The 22,610-nt window shown below is 38.0% G+C and overlaps 1 protein-coding gene across 3 annotated transcripts in view; it reads right to left on the bottom strand.

The window, feature by feature from the left end:
- The window catches only part of TBC1D22A (TBC1 domain family member 22A), a 162,219-nt gene that overhangs the window by 112,798 nt on the left and 26,811 nt on the right, over nt 1-22,610 (bottom strand). For all 3 annotated transcript variants that reach the window (XM_070755361.1, XM_070755359.1, XM_070755360.1), the window contains exons 5-8: nt 17,412-17,482; nt 12,743-12,871; nt 8,139-8,201; nt 2,331-2,445 (exon numbers count right to left, since the gene is read on the bottom strand). In XM_070755361.1, the coding sequence (XP_070611462.1) occupies nt 2,331-2,445; nt 8,139-8,201; nt 12,743-12,871; nt 17,412-17,482 (378 nt within the window). The remainder of the gene's footprint in view (nt 1-2,330; nt 2,446-8,138; nt 8,202-12,742; nt 12,872-17,411; nt 17,483-22,610) is intronic.

Genomic DNA, 22,610 nt, shown 5'->3' with positions numbered 1-22,610 from the left:
AATAAACAAATCTAATATTTAAAAAATATCTTAAAACCCATTATTTTAAAAAAGGAACATACAGCAGAAGCATACCATATATAAACTATATAGGCCTCGGGGAGATGTCTCAGTTCCCCAATGCCTGACAGCATAGGTGGGTTTTAAGAAGTTTGCGAAAGGCAAGGAGGGTGGGGGCAATCCTAATCTCCGGGGAGATATGGTTCCAGAGGGTCGGGGCTGCCACAGAGAAGACTCTTCCCCTGGGTCCCGCCAGACGACATTGTTTAGTCGACGGGATCCGGAGAAGACCAACTCTGTGAGACCTAACCGGTCGCTGGGATTCGTGCGGCAGAAGGCGGTCTTGGAGATATTCTGGTCTGATGCCATAAAGAGCTTTATAGGTCATAACCAGCACTTTGAATTGTGACCGGAAACTGATTGGCAACCAATGCAGACTGCGGAGTGTTGGTGTTACCCTGTTTCCTCCAAAATAAGACATTCCCTGAAAATAAGCCCAACCAGGTTTTTGCGCGCATGGCAATAAGACCAAGTGCTTATTTCAGGGTTCAAAAAAAAATATAAGACAGGGTCTTAATTTGGGGGAAGGGACACAGCATTTTCTTATCTGCAGAGAGAACATTTCAGAAAATACAGACAACTCTCTAAGGACTTGCAATGTAAATTGATGGTGAAGTACTTAAGAACAACATATTTACTATATTAATTAAATGCTCTATTTAACATGGAATATCAATCCTCTAATCACATCTCATTTGAAGTTATTTCAATTAACAACTCTAAAGTACACCAGCACAGACCCTACTGTTCTAGGCTCATTAACATCATTTTCATTATCTGTCAAATCAGGGAGTAAAAGGCAGAAACTATAAACACTCTCCAGAGTAGCCCCCTTTCCTACTTAAGGGATTATTAGAACAAGCTGCAGTAATTCTCATTAGCTGCTCAGTTTGGGCGAGGGAGCATGGGAGGGGGGGGGCAGGAGAGTTTCCATGCGCTGAAACAATAGATAGAATCAGTAAATGGACAGATTTTCATGCATTCAAGGGTAATCTGTCCTTAATCAAATGAAATCAATCTAAATTGTTGATGAGGCATAGAAAGCAAATTGAGTTATAGGATGAAGAGCTGAGCACAAAGATTTAAGTACACCATGAGAATGGATGTTAGAATCTATCAAATGTTATTCTTACAAGGAAAAAAAACCCCTTTCAATCTGTTGGTCTAGTGATAAAGGTGCCAGGCTAGAAACCAGACAACGCACCAGTTGCGACCCTACTTGGACCGGGAGTCACTGCTCACGGTCACTCATGCCCTCATCACCTCGAGGCTTGACTACTGTAATGCTTTCTACATAGGGCTACCTTTGAAAAATGTTTGAAAACTTCAGATCGTGCAGAATGCAGCTGCGAGAGCAATCATGGGCTTTCCCAAATATGCCCATGTTACACCAACACTCCGCAGTCTGCATTGGTTGCCGATCAGTTTCCGGTCACAATTCAAAGTGTTGGTTATGACCTATAAAGCCCTTCATGGCACCGGACCAGATTACCTCAGGGACCGCCTTCTGCTGCACGAATCCCAGTGACCAGTTAGGTCCCACAGAGTGGATCTTCTCCAGGTCCCGTCAACTAAGCAATGTCGCCTGGTAGGACCCAGGGGAAGAGCCTTCTGTGTGGCGGCTCCAGCCCTCTGGAACCAACTCCCCCCAGAGATTAGAACTGCCCCCACCCTCCTTGCCTTTCGTAAACAACTTAAAACACACCTCTGCCGCCAGGCATGGGGGAATTGAGATCTTCTTTCCCCCTAGGCCTTTACAATTCTATGCATGGTATGTATGTATGTATGTATGTATGTATGTATGTATGTATGTATGTATGTATGTATGTTTGGTTTTGATATTAATAGATTTTTAATCATTTCTAATACCAAATTACTATTGTACACTGTTTTATTGTCGCTGTTAGCCGCCCCGAGTCTCCGGAGAGGGGCGGCATACAAATCCAATAAATAAATAAATAAATAAACTATGAGTTCTAGTCCCGTCTTAGTCATGAAAGCCAGCGGGTGACCTTGGGCCCGTCATTCCCTCCCAACATAGGAGGAGGAAGGAATATTAGGTACGTTCGCCATCTTGAGATATTTATAAAAATAATCAAGGTGGGATTCTTTTTTTAAAAAAATAAAAGAAATAAAAATTTAAAATTTAACTAATTGGTTATTCTTCACACACTGTACATTTTCAAAAACATAAATGTCAAGGAACACAAGATAACAATAATATTAAAATATTGGATGAAAGCAAAGTATAAAGTAATATGAATTTTTACCTGTATATTCGCTTGTGAAGACAACAAAGAAAGGAGTCACCAGGTCATTAATGCCCTGAACGTATCCACTGGCTGGATGGCGAATTGCCCAGATGAACAAAATTCTTTCAAAAATCTAGGAGGGGAAATATAAGGAACAAAAATATAATTATAGCAGAAGGTATTTATGTCCGAAATTCATGTATTGGATATGTGGAAGATGGCTCTTCATATGAAGCTCTTATAGAATAGAATAGAATAGAATAGAATAGAATAGAATAGAATAGAATTTTTATTGGCCAAGTGTGATTGGACACACAAGGAATTTGTCTTGGTGCATATGCTCTCAGCGTACATAAAATAAAATATACATTTGTCAAGAATCATGTGGTACAACACTTAATGATTGTCATAGGGGTCAAATAAGCAATGAAGAAGCAATATTAATAAGAATCTTAGGATATAAGCAACAAGTTACAGTCATACAGTCAACATGGGAGGAAATGGGTGAAAGGAATGATGAGAAAAACTAGTAGAATAGAAGTGCAGATTTAGTGGAAAGTCTGACAGTGTTGAGGGAATTATTTGTTTAATAGAGTGATGGCGTTCGGAAAAAAACTGTTCTTGTGTCTAGTTGTCTTGGTGTGCAGTGCTCTGTAACGACGTTTTGAGGGAAGGAGTTGAAATAATTTGTGTCCAGGATGTGAGGGGTCAGTAATTATGCAATAGAAATCACATCTAACAAGATATATTTAGCTACTAAGTTTTGCTACTCAGAAGAAGGGCATAAAAATGTGTCTCTTTCACTAACCTTTAACTGATTTTAAGGATACAGGATTTAATTTTGATTTTAATTATATTTTGTTATATAACTCCCCAAAGAGATTCGCACTGCCCCCACTCTCCTTGCCTTCCGTAAGAATTTGAAAATGCACATGTCATCAGACTTGGGGTCATTAGACCCCAGCCTCTGCCCAATGAATGTATTCAATGTGATTCCATGTATGTGGCAGTTTGATTTTAAATGTTTAACTTTTTAAAGATAATTTTTAACTTAACTATTCTATTAATAGGCTTAGAAATGTTTTATATATTGTAGCTTTTTATCAAAATGTTGTAAGCCGCCCCGAGTCCATGGAGAGGGGCGGCATATAAGTCCAATTAATTAATAAATTAATAAATATCATAATTTGCAATTTCTTAACTATTAGAAGCCACCTTGTATGCTTAAATAGAATAGATTTTTTATTGGCCAAGTGTGATTGGACACACAAGGAATTTGTCTTGGTGCATATGCTCTCAGCGTACATAAAATAAAATATACATTTGTCAAGAATCATGTGGTACAACACTTAATGATTGTCATAGGGGTCAAATAAGCAATGAAGAAGCAATATTAATAAAAATCTTAGGATATAAGCAACAAGTTACAGTCATACAGTCAACATGGGAGGAAATGGGTGAAAGGAATGATGAGAAAAATTAGTAGATTAGAAGTGCAGATTTAGTAGAGAGTCTGACAGTGTTGAGGGAATTATTTGTTTAGTAGAGTGATGGCGTTCGGAAAAAAACTATTCTTGTGTCTAGTTGTTTTGGTGTGCAGTGCTCTGTAGCGACGATTTGAGGGTAGGAGTTGAAACAGTTTGTGTCCAGGATGTGAGGGGTCAGTAAATATTTTCCCCGCCCCCTTTTTGACTTGTGCAGTATACAGGTCCTCAATGGAAGGCAGGTTGGCAGCAATTGTTTTTTCTGCAATTGTTTTTTTATATGAACAGAGAGGTGGGGTATCAAAACAATACCAAGTAAAAATAGAGAATAAACAGTTAGATGATGGGTGCGGAATCTCAATGAGCCTACTTGAGGTCTCAGTGCATATTCAAAAAGCCAAATTAGCACCAGGATATTGATGGTGTTGTTAAACACATTACAATAAAAATGCTAGAACCATGCCTAGCTCTTGGAAAATAGTAACAGTTATAACTGAATTTAAATAGTGTTGATATGCAGTGTTCAGCCAAAAAAACTGGATTAGCCATTATACATTGTTCATTTATGGAGATTCCATATATAAATATTTGCTGAACTTGGAAAAAAAAACAGCAATGAGATCAACTAATTCCAGACTTTTTAGAGAATATTAAAAGAACAAATATAAAGCAGTAAGAATTAAATAGCTTGAAGAAAAATACATTTAAAAAGAATCTATTTGCCGATGACTCTAAAGTTTGCAATAGGGTTGATATTCCTGGAGGGGTCTGTAATATGGTAAATGATTTAGCTTTACTAGATAAATGGTCAAAGCAATGGAAACTGCAGTTTAATGTTTCCAAATGTAAAATAATGCACTTGGGGAAAAGGAATCCTCAATCTGAGTATTGCATTGGCAGTTCTGTGTTAGCAAAAACTTCAGAAGAGAAGGATTTAGGGGTAGTGATTTCTGAGAGTCTCAAAATGGGTGAGCAGTGTGGTCGGGCGGTAGGAAAAGCAAGTAGGATGCTTGGCTGCATAGCTAGAGGTATAACAAGCAGGAAGAGGGAGATTGTGATCCCCTTATATAGAGCGCTGGTGAGACCACATTTGGAGTACTGTGTTCAGTTCTGGAGACCTCACCTACAAAAAGATATTGACAAAATTGAACGGGTCCAAAGACGGGCTACAAGAATGGTGGAAGGTCTTAAGCATAAAACGTATCAGGAAAGACTTAATGAACTCAATCTGTATAGTCTGGAAGAAAGAAGGAAAAGGGGGGACATGATCGAAACATTTAAATATGTTAAAGGGTTAAATAGGGTTCAGGAGGGAAGTGTTTTTAATAGGAAAGTGAACACAAGAACAAGGGGACACAATCTGAAGTTAGTTGGGGGAAAGATCAAAGGCAACATGAGAAAATATTATTTTACTGAAAGAGTAGTAGATCCTTGGAACAAACTTCCAGCAGACGTGGTTGGTAAATCCACAGTAACCGAATTTAAACATGCCTGGGATAAACATATATCCATTGTAAGATAAAATACAGGAAATAGTATAAGGGCAGACTAGATGGACCATGAGGTCTTTTTCTGCCGTCAGTCTTCTATGTTTCTATGTTTCTATAATCAATGTCCATGAAGCATATTCATAAATATAAATGAATACGGTATATTGATATTCCTTTATCAGAGCTATCAAGTCCCATAAGTCTTGTACATAATCTTTGAACCTGTAATACTGACACTCTGATATCCCCACTTATGGAAGAATATTTCAGATCAAGGGCTGCTGTACTTCATGCTCTCTAGTTTTCATGTACACTTATTAGTCTAATTAACGGAGTACAGACTTTATATATTGAGATCATTGAGATGTATTATGTTATAGGATTAACATCAAGACTCTAAAGGTTTTACAATATAGGATTAATATTAAGGGAGAGTAGAATAGCTTATTTCTCTCCAAAGCTTACTGTGTAATTGCAGATTTTTCCTCCTGCCCTATAATCTGAGATTATTCATTTCTTGTGAATATCATTAGGGCAACGTAGTAGACTGAGCTAAGGAAATGCTATCTAGAGGACTTCAGTAGCTGAAAAATGGATCTTACATAATCTGATTTCCCTGCTAATCAAGCAATTTTTTTTTAAAAAAAGAGAAAGATTAATGAGCCAAAAAGGGGGGGGGGGATCAATGAGGGAAAGAGGAAGAAGTGTCTTCAAATCCCCTTTAGAGATTTGTTTCTGCTGGATACAGAATCGAGGTGGCACATTGGGTAGACTGAAGTACTGCAGGCCACTAAAGCTGACTGCTAGATCTGCAGGTCAGCGGTTCAAATCTCATCACCGGCTCAAGGTTGACTCAGCCTTCCATCCTTCCGAGGTGGTAAAAGGAGGACCAGGATTGTGGGGGAAAATATGCTGGCTCTGTTAAAAAGTGCTATTGCTAACATGTTGTAAGCCACCCTGAGTCTAAGGAGAAGGGTGGCATAAAAATTGAATAAAATAAATAAGTAAATAAAATCTTCAGTAATGAGATTATTGGGATGAGAATAAGCATTTATCTTATTTCCAAATTAAGGTACCCACTCTTTTTCTAGGATTCTGGAAAGTATTATTATTATTATTATTATTATTATTATTATTATTATTATTATTATTATTATTATTATGTCAGTACAACACAGCAAACAATCTATGCTGGATTTCGTATTTCATCACCAGTCGGGCGCATCCCAAGCACCTAGGACTGCGTGATGTAGCAGCGAATTATGTTTGCCGATCCTAGTAAAGCGGCCTTTTGCAATTGACAGATGGAGATTTTGTCAATTCCGATGGTTTTCAAATGTCCGCTGAGATCCTTTGGTACTGCGCCCAGCGTGCCAAGTACCACTGGGACCACTTTCACTGGCTTATGCCAGACTCGTTGCAGCTTGATTTTTAGATCTTCGTATTTCACTAATTTCTCTAGCTACTTCTCCTCAATTCTGCTGTCTCCTATTATTATTATTATTATTATTATTATTATTATTATTATTATTATTATTTATTGGATTTGTATACCGTCCCTCTCCGTAGACTCAGGGCAACTAACAACAGTGATAAAAAACAGCATGTAACAATCCAATATTAAAACAACTTAAAAAAACCCTTATTATAAAACCAAACATACCATGCATAAATTGTAAAGGCCTAGGGGGAAAGAGTATCAGTCCCCCCATGCCTGACGGCAAAGGTGGGTTTGAAGAAGCTTACAAAAGGCGAGGAGGGTGGGGGCAATTCTAATCTCTGGGGGGAGTTGGTTCCAGAGGGCCGGGGCCGCCACAGAGAAGGCTCTTCCCCTGGGTCCCGCCAAACGACATTGTTTAGTTGAATCCTGCAATGATTCAGTGAAGCTAAGAGTTCAGTTTCATGAGCCATGCAGCTGGGCTTCCAGAAAGACATACACTCTTGTTTGAGGTAAGAGAAATGCAACTGAGTTACTTAGTTCAGATCCTCATGAATATAGTGCAGAACTAGACTGATAAGTTTCAAGACTACGTGAGATGCTATGGCAACTTCTTGCTTGAATGAAAGCACAACTCTCAGCACAATTTAAGGCCCATTTTATTACTGCGTGCTTGGTACAGACTTTGAACTTTCCGCATTTTCAACTAAACAATACTATTGTGTTACCATACACCTCCAATAAGCATTGCTTATAAAGGAATATACATTTTTTTCAACATGCGAGTGATATATTCTAACTTATTATACAGTGGTATAATAAACCTGGTTCCAGTCCAAATTTAAACCCCCTCCCCTTTTATCCCTATTTTTATTCTCTGTGAGTGAAAATATAAATAAGTATAAGTAGAACAACAACAGTTAAAGGGACATCCCAAATGATACAGCGGTACCTCTACTTACGAACTTAATTCGTTCCGTGACCAGGTTCTTAAGTAGAAAAGTTTGTAAGAAGAAGCAATTTTTCCCATAGGTATCAATGTAAAAGCAAATAATGCGTGCAATAGGGGAAACCACAGGGAGTGTGGAGGCCCCCCAGAGGCTTCTCCCCACCTTTTCCGGCCCTGTTTCCTCCCAGGAGATTCCTAGAGGCCCAGAGAGGCTTCTCTCCACCTTTTTCGGACGTTTCCTCCCAGGAGATTCCTAGAGAGGCCCCACAGAAGCTTCTCCCTGCCTTTTCCAGTTACAGCTTCAGAGGCTCAGGTTTGTAAGTGGAAAATGGTTCTTGAGAAGAGGCAAAAAAAACCTTGAACACCCGGTTCTTATGTATTAAAGTTCGTAAGTAGAGGCGTTCTTAGGTAGAGGTACCACTGTATATCCAAACACAAATTGGAGAGCCTAGGGGTTATACTTGCCTCTGTTACTTTGGGCTGAAGAATTAAAGCTTCTGGACTCATGCGAGGGATGTCGATATGAATCTGTAACAGAAGCATTGAAATTCAGAAACCTTCAAAATATACAAGCAGGTTCAAGTCAGATGTGTTTACAGCAGGGGTGGGTTCCACTTAACGTCCCTACCAGTTTGCATCACAACGGAAGTGCGTCACATCAGGGAAATTACTGTCCGTGCATGCGCAAAAGCCTTTGTGTATGCGCAGTGGGGGGGTTTCCAGCCATTTCCAGAAGCGGTGACTGGAGAACCAATTCGGGGGTGTGGTTGTGGACTGCTGGCCAATGCTGCTGGTTTAGTGAGAGGGAGCAAATTTCCACCACCTGTTCAAGAGAACCGGTCCAAACTAGCAGCAACCCACCACTGGTTTGTAGTTTCACTTTTCCAAAGAGCCTAAGAGCCCTATCTTTTAGAAAGCTTTATAATATATTTATTTTATTTTTGTTTATTTATTTATTTTGTCCAATACACAATGAGGGTTTTAGTGGGTATATATCTATATACACATAGTAAAATACATGATGAAGATTATAGAGGAGATACTCATAGTAAAATATATCTAAGAAATAATAGAAAAGAAGATATAGTAATAGAACATATCAATGAAAGAATAGAAGAAGAGATTAGGAATAGAAGAAAGGTATAGGAGATATAGGAGAGCAATAGGACAGGGGACGGAAGGCACTCTAGTGCACTTGTACTCGCCCCTTACTGACCTCTTAGGAATCTGGATAGGTCAACCGTAGATAATCTAAGGGTAAAGTGTTGGGGGTTTGGGGATGACACTATGGAGTCCGGTAATGAGTTCCACACTTCGACAACTCGGTTACTGAAGTCATATTTTTTACAGTCAAGTTTGGAGCGGTTAATATTAAGTTTAAATCTGTTGTGTGCTCTTGTGTTGTTGTGGTTGAAGCTGAAGTAGTCGCCGACAGGCAGGACGTTGCAGCATATGATCTTGTGGGCAATACTTAGATCTTGTTTAAGGCGTCTTAGTCCTAAACTTTCTAGGCCCAGGATTGAAAGTGTAGTCTCATACGGTATTCTATTTCGAGTGGAGGAGTGAAGGGCTCTTCTGGTGAAGTATCTTTGGATATTTTCAAGGGTGTTAATGTCTGAGATGCGATATGGGTTCCAAACAGATGAGCTGTATTCGAGGATGGGTCTGACAAAAGTTTTGTAAGCTCTGGTAAGTAGTGTGAGATTGCCAGAGCAGAAGCTACGTAGGATTAGGTTTACAACTCTTGTAAATTGTAAACATACATTTACAATTAATTCAGTATTGTGAGTGGTAGCTTATATATTATGTTCTGTTTAAAAATTCTCTGCATGCCAAAATGCTTCTGCTGGTACAAAGTAGGGTGTCATCTGTTACCGCATAGCGTTTAATCATCCCTGAACTGTGCTAACCTCATGACATCCTTGATCTTTTCTTTAATCATTTAATAGAATGAAAACCATCAGTTACACAAACACCCTCAAAATGAAGACAAACAATAAGACACAGGAAACAATTTATGCAGATGATTTACCCAGCAACCTTTGGCGAAGAAGGTATTTTTCAATTATTTCACAAAAGTATACTAGCTTTCCAGAAGAGAGGAATCCCTTCAAAAAAAATTACAGGCATCCAAATGAAGAGGAGCAAATTGTGTTTATTTTAATTCACTTTATAAAACTACCATATAATCACATCAGGGAATCTTATAACCTCTAAAAGTTGATGCACTACAAAATCATAGCTTCTGTAAAATGCTGGAAAAATTCAGTGATGAGGAATCAAAAACTGATCTTAAATAACTTTCTGAAGGTAATGACAAGTATTCCAGCTTTGATCTAACGCAGATGTTTCCAAAATATATTTTAGGGGCATGCATGGATAATTTGTGACAGACCTGATCTCCAGACTGTCCTGAAAAATATTATTTACCTTCATCTGCAATGAACAGAACCAAAAGCAGAGTGCTCTTATGAGATTTCATTTATTTAATAATTTATTAATAGTGGAAACTTGGCTTGTTTAGCCCAAATATATGTTTTTTATACAATGTTGAGTTTCTGATATGTGGAGAGCAGCGGTGTGTTGCTCCTGGTTCAGAACAGTTGTTAGAACCGGTAGCGGCACCAAAGGGATATTCTGCCCACTCACCCTGTATGCTTCCAAAAAACATTGCAAGCATGTGCTTGAACTGGTGTGTGTGTGTGTGTGTGTGTGTGTGTGTGTGTGAGAGAGAGAGAGAGAGAGAGAGAGAGAGAGAGATTTGGGGGGGGGGTTTCGAGTCACCCTGGTATACCCAAATATGGCAGGAGCATACAGCTTCCCTTTTACCTCTCGGTCCCACTAGGGGCTTTCTTTCTTTCTTTCTTTCTTTCTTTCTTTCTTTATTCTTTCTTTCTTTCTTTCTCTCTCTCTCTCTCTCTTTCTTTCTTTGATTTTTATGCCGCCCTTCTCCTTAGACCCAGGTGGCTTACAACATATTCCAAGGCAGATAAACTTTTTATAGCCGACAATTATAATCTATAACATATTTTTCTGATAATGAAAAGGGAGGGAGACTAGTATAGATCTATTTCGATCTTATTTGCTCTCGTTAGCCAGCCATAGCTTTACTGGGATTTGAACCTGAAGCCTCTGCCTTGTGGTCTAAGGGTAAGACCACTGCCTTACAAGGCAGAGGCTACAGCTACAAATCCCAATAAGGGTATGGCTAGCTGACGAAAGCAAATATGCTCAAAATAGATTTATACTTGTCTCCCTTCCTTTTCATTATCAGCAAAAATATGTTGTGTGTAACATATTTTTGCTGATATTGAAAGGGAAGGAGGACTAGTATAGATCTATTTCAAGCTATTTTGCTCTTATCAGCTAGTCATTTGAAACTGGGGAGTCTGCCTATAAGGCAGTAACTTTAACCTCTAAGCCAGGCTTAGATGTTTATATATATAAACATCAAAAAAATAAATATAACTCCAAGTAAATCAAACTTGTGTGAAATCAAACTATCCACTTAGGAAGCAACACTGATTTACAATCAATTTCACATGCTGTTGTGCACATTCAACTTTGTACAGAACGAAGTATTCAATGAGAATATTTCACTCATTCAGTGTTCAGTTCTGGAGACCTCACCTACAAAAAGATATTGACAAAATTGAACGGGTCCAAAGACGGGCTACAAGAATGGTGGAAGGTCTTAAGCATAAAACGTATCAGGAAAGACTTAATGAACTCAATCTGTATAGTCTGGAGGACAGAAGGAAAAGGGGGGACATGATCGAAACATTTAAATATATTAAAGGGTTAAATAAGGTCCAGGAGGGAAGTGTTTTTAATAGGAAAGTGAACACAAGAACAAGGGGACACAATCTGAAGTTAGTTGGGGGAAAGATCAAAAGCAACATGAGAAAATATTATTTTACTGAAAGAGTAGTAGATCCTTGGAACAAACTTCCAGCCGATGTGGTAGATAAATCCACAGTAACTGAATTTAAACATGCCTGGGATAAACATATATCCATCCTAAGATAAAATACAGAAAATAGTATAAGGGCAGACTAGATGGACCATGAGGTCTTTTTCTGCCGTCAGACTTCTATGTTTCTATGTTTCTATGTTTCTATTCAGATCTAGGATGTGTCATACACACACACACATATAAAACTATATAATTATATATCCATTTATATTATATTATAAATTATGAATGAATGAATTCTATTCATTTAATTCAATTCTGAGGCTCCCCAATTCTGGGTAGTTTAATGTTAAAAGGGAAATAAAAGGAAACAACATGGAGAAGAAATAGAATAATTGGAAGACTGACCCAATTTTACATAAAATAACCAGAAAAACAAAACAAAAAAATACCTGTTGCCATTTTATATCATGAGTTACATTATATTTATTTCTGAACTCAGCTACAAGTTGAAAAAGATGGGAAAAGAAAAAAAATCAGGGTACTAAAGCAGGTCTTATAAAAGTCCTACAAAATCAGATCCTTTCCTGATTTACATGGGCAACATCTTCATATCGATTATCAAATGCCAGGATTTTAAAGTCTAGGAGAAAAGCCATCAACCCCAAAAGTCCTTTTTGCAGAAGGAAGGACCTGAAGACTGAAGAAACTGAATATGATCTGTGTATTAGGAATAGAAGGATGCAATATACTGTACTTAAATGAACAACATAAGTGGTTTAGAGTTTAGGCAATTGTATCAGGCCAAAGACCATATTAGAGATTATGTGCAATACAACTGGATAGGCAAGCTGTATTGTTGACAATAAATTCTATAGTTTTAATTACATCAATCTTTTCATTATATATTCTTAACCAATTTTTTTTTTAAAAAAAGCATACATTCCTTTCTCAAAATAAAATTGCAGCTGTGCATAACCGAAGCTGGGCCCTAAGCTGTTTCTTATGATCAGATAAATCCTCTTTAATGTGTGCCTTTCAAAAGTTCATTGAGTTTGGGATAGTATGGTAACAAAAAATAACAGGGATATTCTTGCTATAGAACACACTTCTGAAATTGAGCTCATTAGAGTAATTTTAACAATTCCTTTACCTGTCTATATGTATCCTGGTGAGTTTCTTCATTTCTTGAATCATAATATTGTTCAACGAAAGCAAAGTATTCTTTCCGTTTTCTTTGTAAAGTACCTTCTCGCCTATCTGTATTTGCAGGAAGATAACCCTAGAAATTGAGAAGTAAAAGGGAAATTGTTAATCATTAATTCAAGGGGGGGAAATCAATACTATGGTATCAGGTATTTTCAAATTAATATCAATCAGCAAAATAGCCAAGTGAATTGGGGGTTTTCACCTTTGAAAATTTGAGCAGCATTTTACTGAACCATTTTGCCAATGACTGCAGTGAAAACCCAATTTTATTTTAATATTCATAGTAGAAAATAATAATCTGTTATTCAAAGGGATTAAGACCTACTAAATTAGACTGAAACTTAATCTAATTAAATTTAAATTCAATCAAATTTTTAAAAATTAAATTAAAAACGCAATTTAAAAAAACATTATATGAACTGAAAAATCTGATCTTTTAAACTTCAAAATAAGCTAATAAATTCAGCGTTAACGTAAATCAGATTTTGGCATCTTTCCAGACACCCTTATGCGATTTTGCATAATGGCGCAGGCAACACCATTAAAGAAGAAAATCATTTTTAAAATGAATGAAATCTTAGGAGACTGCAAAGTGTATAATTTTTCAGAATCGTTACTCTGAAAACAATTTTGGACAGTCTCTTGAAATTAACCATAAAAAGCATATCACAGGAATCATATTGTCAATCCCTGAAGCATAAGCAAAGAACATGGGATGACTCATCTTCATCTTGCAGTCTTGTTAATATATCGATGTAAAAAACGCAGTGCAGTCGGCGCAAAATAATTGAAAAAAGTAAGATTAATTTACTTTACTGCCCAATTTATGTTTCAGCATGAACAAGAAGAGAACATCCCTATACGAAACTTTATTACTTCCACAGAATACTTAAAACATCCATTTTCTGCTTATTTTCTTATGTACCTAAGCTAAGGTTAAATAATAAGGGACAAAAATGAGATGATAGCCATAATTTGTTGGTAAATGAACTGAAATCCTAATAAGGAATGGTACATGAAATTACCGTACTAAGAGTTGGTGAATGTGAGTGAGTCAAAATTCAAATACAGGTAGTCCTTGCTTAATGTCTGTCCTGTTTTATAACCATTAAAAATTATGATGGCACTGTAAAAATAACTTTATGACTGGTCCTCACAGCATCTCTGTGGCCACAGTACTGCAGAGTACTGCAGGCCACTGAAGCTGACTGTAGATCTGCAGGTCAGTGGTTCAAATCTCATCACCAGCTCAAGGTTGACTCAGCCTTGCGAGGTAGGTAAAATGAGGACCCGGATGTGCTATTGCTAACATGTTGTAAGCCGCCCTGAGTCTAAGGAGAAGGGCGGCATAAAAAAAATTGAATAAATAAATAAATAGCTGACATTCAGGCACATTCACAACCGTTGCAGCTTCCTGTAGTGATGTGCTAACCATTTTGCGCATCACAGCCAGCTTCTGACAAGCAAAGTCAATGGAAAAACTGACATAAAATCACCAGCCATGGTCATGGGATGTCTTGCTTAATGACCATTGGACAATTCCCTTAACAACTGCTATGGAAGTGAGGTTGTAACACCATCATAGTCACATGAAGTCTCATTTAACAGCTGCACTGCTTAAAGACAATTGACAGTCCCACTTCTTAAGTGAGAACTACCAATTCTTTTTTTCTCCCTAAAATAAACGGATTCAACAGAAATTGGGGAGATGGGGGTATTACAAAATTATGCACAATATGAAGCTATTCACACACACACACACACACCAAAAAAGTACTGGAACCAGCAACTGGATCCTGGAAGAATCAGGGTAGACAAAAAGAAAATATTTTTTTTTATACACTACAGAATTAAACTTCGGAATTTGCCATCACAAGTTAGAAATTGTTAACAGGATGGCTAGTTTCAAAAAAAATAATTGAAACCAATGTATAAATATGATGAGGACAAATAGATATTAGCTTCAATGGCAATGAGACTGCCTGTGAAGACCGTCTGCTGGAACATTAGTGAGTTGTCCTATGCAATTTGTTGGCCACTAAAAGAACAGACTGTTGGCCTAGGCAAGCCAGGGACTTAATCCAAGGAAGCACGGCTTAAGGTCTTAATGCAACAAACTCAAAGATATAGATTACGCTTTTCAGAAACATAAACCATTCATATTATGCCACACAAATAATGGGCAATTTTAGCTAATCTTGGCAGCAATTAAAAATGGAATAACTAATACATTTTTGTCTTGCTTGCTAACAGCTTCATTTTGCAAAATGAAACTGGATCTCCCCAATACTAATCCCATGCCAATACTAATCCCAACTACACCATGCATATTAGAACGTATGGCAGAGAGATAATAAAACTAAGCACACACTACTTAAATACTGTCTATATCTTAATTTTTTTTTTAAATTAAGCTTTTATTGATTAAAAAAAATTGTTCACACACACGTTTTACATATCATAATTCTATGTATAGCATAAATCATGTCCAAATCAATAGATTAATAAAGCATAATATAATAAATTTTAGTCTTAAATCTTTTATCTTAAATCCCAGATTCGCCCACGTTTCTACAACACTCCATGGTCTGCACTGGCTGCCGATCAGTTTCCAGTCATAATTCAAAGTGTTGGTAATGACCTACATGGCATTGGACCAGAATACCTCCGGAACCGCCTTCTACCGCACGAATCCCAGGGGCCGATAAGGTCCCACAGAGTTGGCCTTCTCCAGGTCCCGTTGACCAAACAATGTTGTTTGGCGGGCCCCAGGGGAAGAGCCTTATCTGTGGCGGCCCCGGCCCTCTGGAACCAACTCCCCCCGGAGATTAGAACGGCCCCTACCCTCTTTGTCTTTCGCAAGTTACTCAAGACCCACCTGTATTGCCAGGCATGGGGGAACTAAGACATCTTTTTATATTTCATGTTTGGTATGTATGTGCTGTATGGTTTTTAATTGTTGGGGTTGTTATATATTTTTATTATTAGATTTGTCCCATTGTTACACTGTTTCTTATTACTGTTGTGAGCCGCCCCGAGTCTTCGGAGAGGGGCGGCATACAAATCTAATTAATAATAATAATAATTATTATTATTATTATTATTATTATTATTATTATTATTATTCACTGAAGCCCTGTATTACTAAGTTTTATTTCTATTGCGGATCTATTTGTACCATTTTTGCCATATCTCTTTGGTTTCTTTAGTTCTTGTTCCTGGAGGCGTCTGTAATATGGTAAATGATTTAGCTTTACTAGATAAATGGTCAAAGCAATGGAAACTGCAGTTTAATGTTTCCAAATGTAAAATAATGCACTTGGGGAAAAGGAATCCTCAATCTGAGTATTGTATTGGCAGTTCTGTGTTAGCAAATACTTCAGAAGAAAAGGATTTAGGGGTAGTGATTTCTGACAATCTCAAAATGGGTGAACAGTGCAGTCAGGCGGTAGAGAAAGCAAGTAGGATGCTTGGCTGCATAGCTAGAGGTATAACAAGCAGGAAGAGGGAGATTATGATCCCGCTATATAGAATGCTGGTGAGACCACATTTGGAATACTGTGTTCAGTTCTGGAGACCTCACCTACAAAAATATATTGACAAAATTGAACGGGTCCAAAGACGGGCTACAAGAATGGTGGAAGGTCTTAAGCATAAAACGTATCAGGAAAGACTTAATGAACTCAATCTGTATAGTCTGGAGGACAGAAGGAAAAGGGGGGACATGATCGAAACATTTAAATATATGAAAGGGTTAAATAAGGTTCAGGAGGGAAGTGTTTTTAATAGGAAAGTGAACACAAGAACAAGGGGACACAATCTGAAGTTAGTTGGGGGAAAGATCAAAAGCAACATGAGAAAATATTATTTTACTGAAAGAGTAGTAGATCCTTGGAACAAACTTCCAGCAGACGTGGTAGATAAATCCACAGTAACTGAATTTAAACATGCCTGGGATAAACACATATCCATCCTAAGATAAAATACAGAAAATAGTATAAGGGCAGACTAGATGGACCAGGAGGTCTTTTTCTGCCGTCAGACTTCTATGTTTCTATGTTCCTTAATTTTAAGAAAGCTGACTTCAAACCCTTCAGGCAAAAGTTAGTTGAAATCAATTAAGATCTATACTAAGACAGGGGTGGAAATCAACTGTCTGGTTATTCAGCTCACTCCTTTTACCTACTGAACAGTCCAGGGAAAGTTACGCTCAATTATCATTATGGCCAAATTAGAAAAGCTGTTATTTCATCTCTATTTAAATAACAGGATGTGAAAAACATTATTTGATCCTTTACACCTCCCTGACAGTCAGATTAACTAGCTGGAGGAGTGGCATCTGCACAGCTTCTATTTTCTAATATCAGCTAAGCACTTTTGTTAAAAGTGTGCCCATACATACATAGAGATACAATATTTCCCAGGTATTTTTTATACTATATTAGCTTACATTCTGCCTTTAGATGAAATCTGACATTTAATATCCTGTTGTGTGGATTTATGTAAGGTTCTTTGGCCACCCTGTTTGTAATGCTACTTAACAGTTGTGAATCAAGCAAAATTATACATGGCAGACACACAACACCATCATCATAAAATCCTGAAGTACTTACTGATAGGAGCTTCCATGTAATTGGTCGTACAAGTTTTGGAATTCCTGACCAACTCAGCTTCCGCAACTCTTCTACTCGTCCAACCAAAAGAAAAAGAACAATTAATTAATTAAGAAATTGCAAGAAAATAAATAGAGGTTAAGATAATTTCCTTAAACATTTCCTTATAAAATTATGTGCAAGCTCTGGTTGTTACACATGAATTCCGGTGCCTACCATTAAAAGGTTCTTGAAATGTAAAAGATTTTCTGTGATTGGAGTCTTTGTTGCCTGCATTTAACAATGAAATACACAATGCAAAAATATTGGCTTGCAAATATAATTATGACCTTTTTAACCATGTAACATAACTGTCTGGCTTGGTTCTGCAACCCAACAAGACCAACACAGACTTCAGAGGATAATCAGAACTGCAGAAAAAACAATTGCTGCCAACCTACCTTCCATCGAGGACCTGTATAGTGCACGAGTCAAAAAGAGGGCAGTGAAAATATTTACTGACCCCTCGCATCCTGGACATAAATTGTTTCAACTCCTACCCTCAAAACGTCGCTACAGAGCACTACACACCAAGACAACTAGACACAAGAACAGTTTTTTCCCAAATGCCATTACAGTACTCTGCTAAAGAAATTATTCCTCAACACTGTCAAACTATTTACTAAGTCTGCACAACTATTACTACTAGTTTTTTCTCATCATTCCTATCACCCATTTCCTCCAACTTATGACTGTATGACTGTAACTTGTTGCTTGTATCCTTAAGATTTTTATTAATATTGATTGTTTCCTCATTGCTTATTTGACCTCTATGACAATCATTAAGTGTTGTACCTCATTATTCTTGACAAATCTTTTTCTTTTATGTACACTGAGAGCATATGCACCAAAGACAAATTCCTTGTGTGTGCAATCTATTCTATTCTATTCTGGAATAAATTCTGGCTTAAAGTTAGCATCTACACCTGTTTGGGGGTAAATTTGCCTTTTCACAGGATTATTAGTCTGAATCAACTTGGTTCTGTAAAATATGACAAACCTCTTGGCAATTTATACAAATCTAATAGTGATTTCGTCTATGTTATACAAATATTAACTGTGCTTCTGAAGTTTATGTACCATAATGATTGGAGTTTTGGGAGGAATTTGGTTTCTAAATCTTTTTTAAATGAAGTTGATATTATTTATTTACATCACCTCTAGAACAAAGTGCTTAAAGTCTCAGCATGAAATTAGTTTATTTTGATCATACAAAAAGGCTAATCAAAATGCGTTTTGTAAACAAAATACTGCAAATAATGTTTGGAACATAATGATTGTGGAATCAATGTATGCAAAAGATAGTTTCCCCCCTGATTATTTTCATCAATATTTGCAATCTTTTAAGAGACCATGAATTTAGGATTTCTCAGGTACTAGGATCTTTTTAAAATAATTATCCTGCAACGCTGAAAAAAGAAATCTATATTTGAATTGAAGCACTAGTTTGTAGATTTGTGTATTTTGGTCAATATTTGAATTTGGGAGGTTTTTTTCATAAAAAAAGACAAGATAACTTTTCAAATATATGAAAAGTTCATATGAGTGAACTTGTTTTGTTTATGAAGGTCAGTTTTTACCTCTCTTTTTTATTATTATTAATACATTTGGAATACATTGCAGTAATACATTTAAATAGAGATTCTGAATAAAGCCCAGTTTGGAATATTGGTTAATGGCTGGCCTACAAACCAGGAGATTGTGAGTTCTAGACCTGCCTTAAAGTATAAAAACGTAACATGTTGGCAACTTAGCCATTTTCTACTTCAGTATACTGTATTTTGGACTATAAGATGCACCTTTTTCATCCCCAAAAGAGGCTGAAAATTTTGGTGTCTCTTATATTCTGAATATAGCTTTTTTCGAATCTTTTTTCCCCAGCCCTAACTAGGTGCTAACTACAGTGATACCTCGTCTTACAAACACCTCATCATACAAACTATTCGAGATACGAACCCGGGGTTTAAGATTTTTTTGCCTCTTCTTACAAACTATTTTCATCTTACAAATCCACCGCCGCCGCTGGGATGCCCCACCTCCGGACTTCTGTTGCCAGCGAAGCGCCCGTTTTTGTGCTGCTGGGAATCCCCTGAGGCTCCCCTCCATGGGAAACACCACCTCCAGACTTCCATGTTTTTGTGATGCTGCAGAGGAATCCCAGCAGGGGAATCCCAGCAGCGTAAAAACGGGCGCTTTGTTGGCAACGGAAGTCCAGAGGTGGGGTTTCCCAGCAAGGGGAGCCTCAGTGAAATGGCAGCATCGCAAAAACACAGAGGTCCGGAGGTGGGGTTTTGAGGACTTCAGTGTTTTTGCGATACTGCGATTTCACTGATGCTCCCTTCGCTGGGAAACCCCACCTCCGGACTTCCATTGCCAGAGAAGGGCTCATTTTTGTGATGCTGGGATTCCCCTGCAGGATCGCAAAAGCACAGAAGTCCAGAGGTGGGGTTTCCCATGGAGGGGAGCCTCAGGGGATTCCCAGCAGCGCGAAAACAGGCGCTTCGGCTGGCAAAAGGGGTGAATTTTGGGCTTGCAAGCATTAATCACTTTTCCATTGATTCCTATTGGAAACATTGTGTCGTCTTACAAACTTTTCACCTTAAGAACCTCGTCCCGGAACCAATTAAGTTTGTACGGCAAGGTATCACTCTATCTTCCCAGCTCTTACCTTGCAGGCAATAATGTGCTGTAGATGACCAGCTTAAGAACGCTAGCCAGATGAATACCTGATAGGCAGATTTCCCCTCCACTATTTTCCTTCCCCAAAAGTAAGGTGCATCTTATACTCCAGTGCTTCCAAAACACACGGTATGTCCATACTTTAAAGCAATGATTAAAAATGAAAACAAGGAAGGAGTGTGAAGCACTTACTTTATTGTCCCTTATATAATTGCAAGCTCAAAATTGCTCAACTAACTATGCAATTAACTAGATGGCCTTTGCAACTGTTTTCCAACCAACTTCCTGCACCTCGGTCTCGCAATGCAGCGAGACCAAGAAACAAAAAGCTTGTTTTAAGCTTTTGTTTTTAATTCATGTATTCGCTGAAATGCTCCTTAAATGCAAGTGGTTGCTATGCTGTCCAACTGTTCTTCCTAGCCACTCCTGGGCATTTATAAATAGTACATACATTGTTTACTTTATATAATCTGTTGATACATATGGATTCTGTTTGGGTGGGGAAAAGAAAGGCTGTATCAAAGATTTTGAACGCAAATACTTAATTCCTTTGTTACACCACATTTGAAACATTTACATACAAACTGCACCGAGCAGATGGAAACATGGCCTAAATAAAAGCACAAACATCAGAAAGACTGAAATGTCACTAAATTACATTATTCTTTTGCAGATTTCACTCAAACAAGAATTTCTAGGTAGTTATACAACAGATATTAAAATTGAGTACACAGGGCAGTTGAAAGAAGAGACTATGGTTCTCCATAAAATCCCAAAATCCAATCCTAATCTAATCCCAATCTAATCCTAATCTAATCTCAGAGTTGAAAGGAACCTTGGAGGTCTTCTAGTCCAACCCCCTGCTTAGTCAGGAAACCCTACACTATTTCAGACAAATGATGAATGCTTCTCTTCTTATTTAGTTTTATCTACTGCTTCTTGTTCTACCCTCAGGTGCTTTGGAGAATAGATTGACTCCTTCTTCTTTGTGGCAACCCCTGAGATATTGGAACACTGCTATCATGTCTCCCCTGGTCCTTCCTTTCATTAAACTAGCCATGCCTTGTTCCGGCAACCGTTCTTCATATGTTTTAGCCTCCAGTCCCCTGATCATCTACTATGTACTATTTGTAGAGTCTCAACATCCTTTTGGCATCACGGCGACCAAAAGGGAATGCAGTATTCCAAGTGTGGCTTTACCAAGGCCTTATAAAGTGGTATTAACACTTCGTGTGATCTTGATTCTATCCCTCTGTTAATGCAGCCTAGAACTGTATTAGCTTTTTTGGCAGCTGTTGCACACTGCTGGCTCATGTTTAGCTGGTTGTATTTTATTCTGGTTTGATAAAAACTACTGGCAACCAAACAGGTAAATAATCTTTACTTAAAAGTATCTTACAGGGTGTTCTGTCGGGCTCTCTGGTAGAATCCTCCCAAAAATTCACAAGTACAAATTTCAGACACACACACGTTTGAAAATTCAAAACAATGTTCTTTATAATGAAAATTCACTTAAACTAAGCCCTCTTTTGGTATAGCAAAGAGCACTAGTCTCCAAACAAACTGGTAATTTGTACAAGTCCCTTATCAGTTCTGTGATACTTAGCTTGCAGCTGTGAGGCAATTCACAGTCCTTCTTCTTTCACAAAGTGAAACACACTTTGCTCTGGGTTAGTTTCAAAGCGGGGAAAAATCAGCACACAAAAGGTCCAAGTCAGTAAAGCAGTCACGAAACACAATGATCAGATAATCCTCCACAATGGCCAAACCCACACGCTGCTCTTTATAGCAGCCTCACTAATTACCACAGCCCCACCCAACCACAGGTGGCCTCATTTTCTTTGATAATAATCGCTCAGTTTTTGTTGCCTATGCATCGCTCTCCGCATGCGTGGCTGTATCATTAACTCTTGTTCTGAATCCAAGGAGGAGCTAGATAATTGATCTCCTTCTGAGCTATCTGTCACACTCTCCTCCTCCCTGTCACTCATGTCTTCTTGGTCAGAGGAGCCTTCATCAGCAGATTCCACCGGGGGGGGGAGGGCAAAACAGGCCTGCAGCATGTGGATGTCTCCCCCACATCCACAGTCCTAGGGGCAGGAGCTGGGCCAAAGCTAACCACAACACAGGGGAGCCAGAATTTCTGTTTTTAAGTGGTCATTAAGTGAAACATTGTGTCGCTTAATGACAGCAGTTTCAGGAGTCTCGGTTGAGGTCCTTAAGTCAGAAACGTACCATCAATAAGCAAGGAAATCCTACTTCTGCCCTGACAAGCTTGCCTTCACTCCCTCACCTATCTCTAACGACATCAAGTGCAATTCTGCCTTTTATAAAGACATAAAAATCAGAAAAGGAAAAAAGTACAAGACCTGAATTCCTACAATGGATCACCTATCAAATAGTTCCAATGATGCTGCTTGTGTTATCCCACTCCAGGTTTTTTCTCTATATGCAAAGGATAATTTTTAATTGCGCTTCTTG

The sequence above is a fragment of the Erythrolamprus reginae genome, chromosome 6, assembly GCF_031021105.1.
Source record: "Erythrolamprus reginae isolate rEryReg1 chromosome 6, rEryReg1.hap1, whole genome shotgun sequence".
NCBI lineage: Eukaryota > Metazoa > Chordata > Lepidosauria > Squamata > Dipsadidae > Erythrolamprus > Erythrolamprus reginae.
This window is presented reverse-complemented; position numbering and strand designations above follow the sequence as displayed.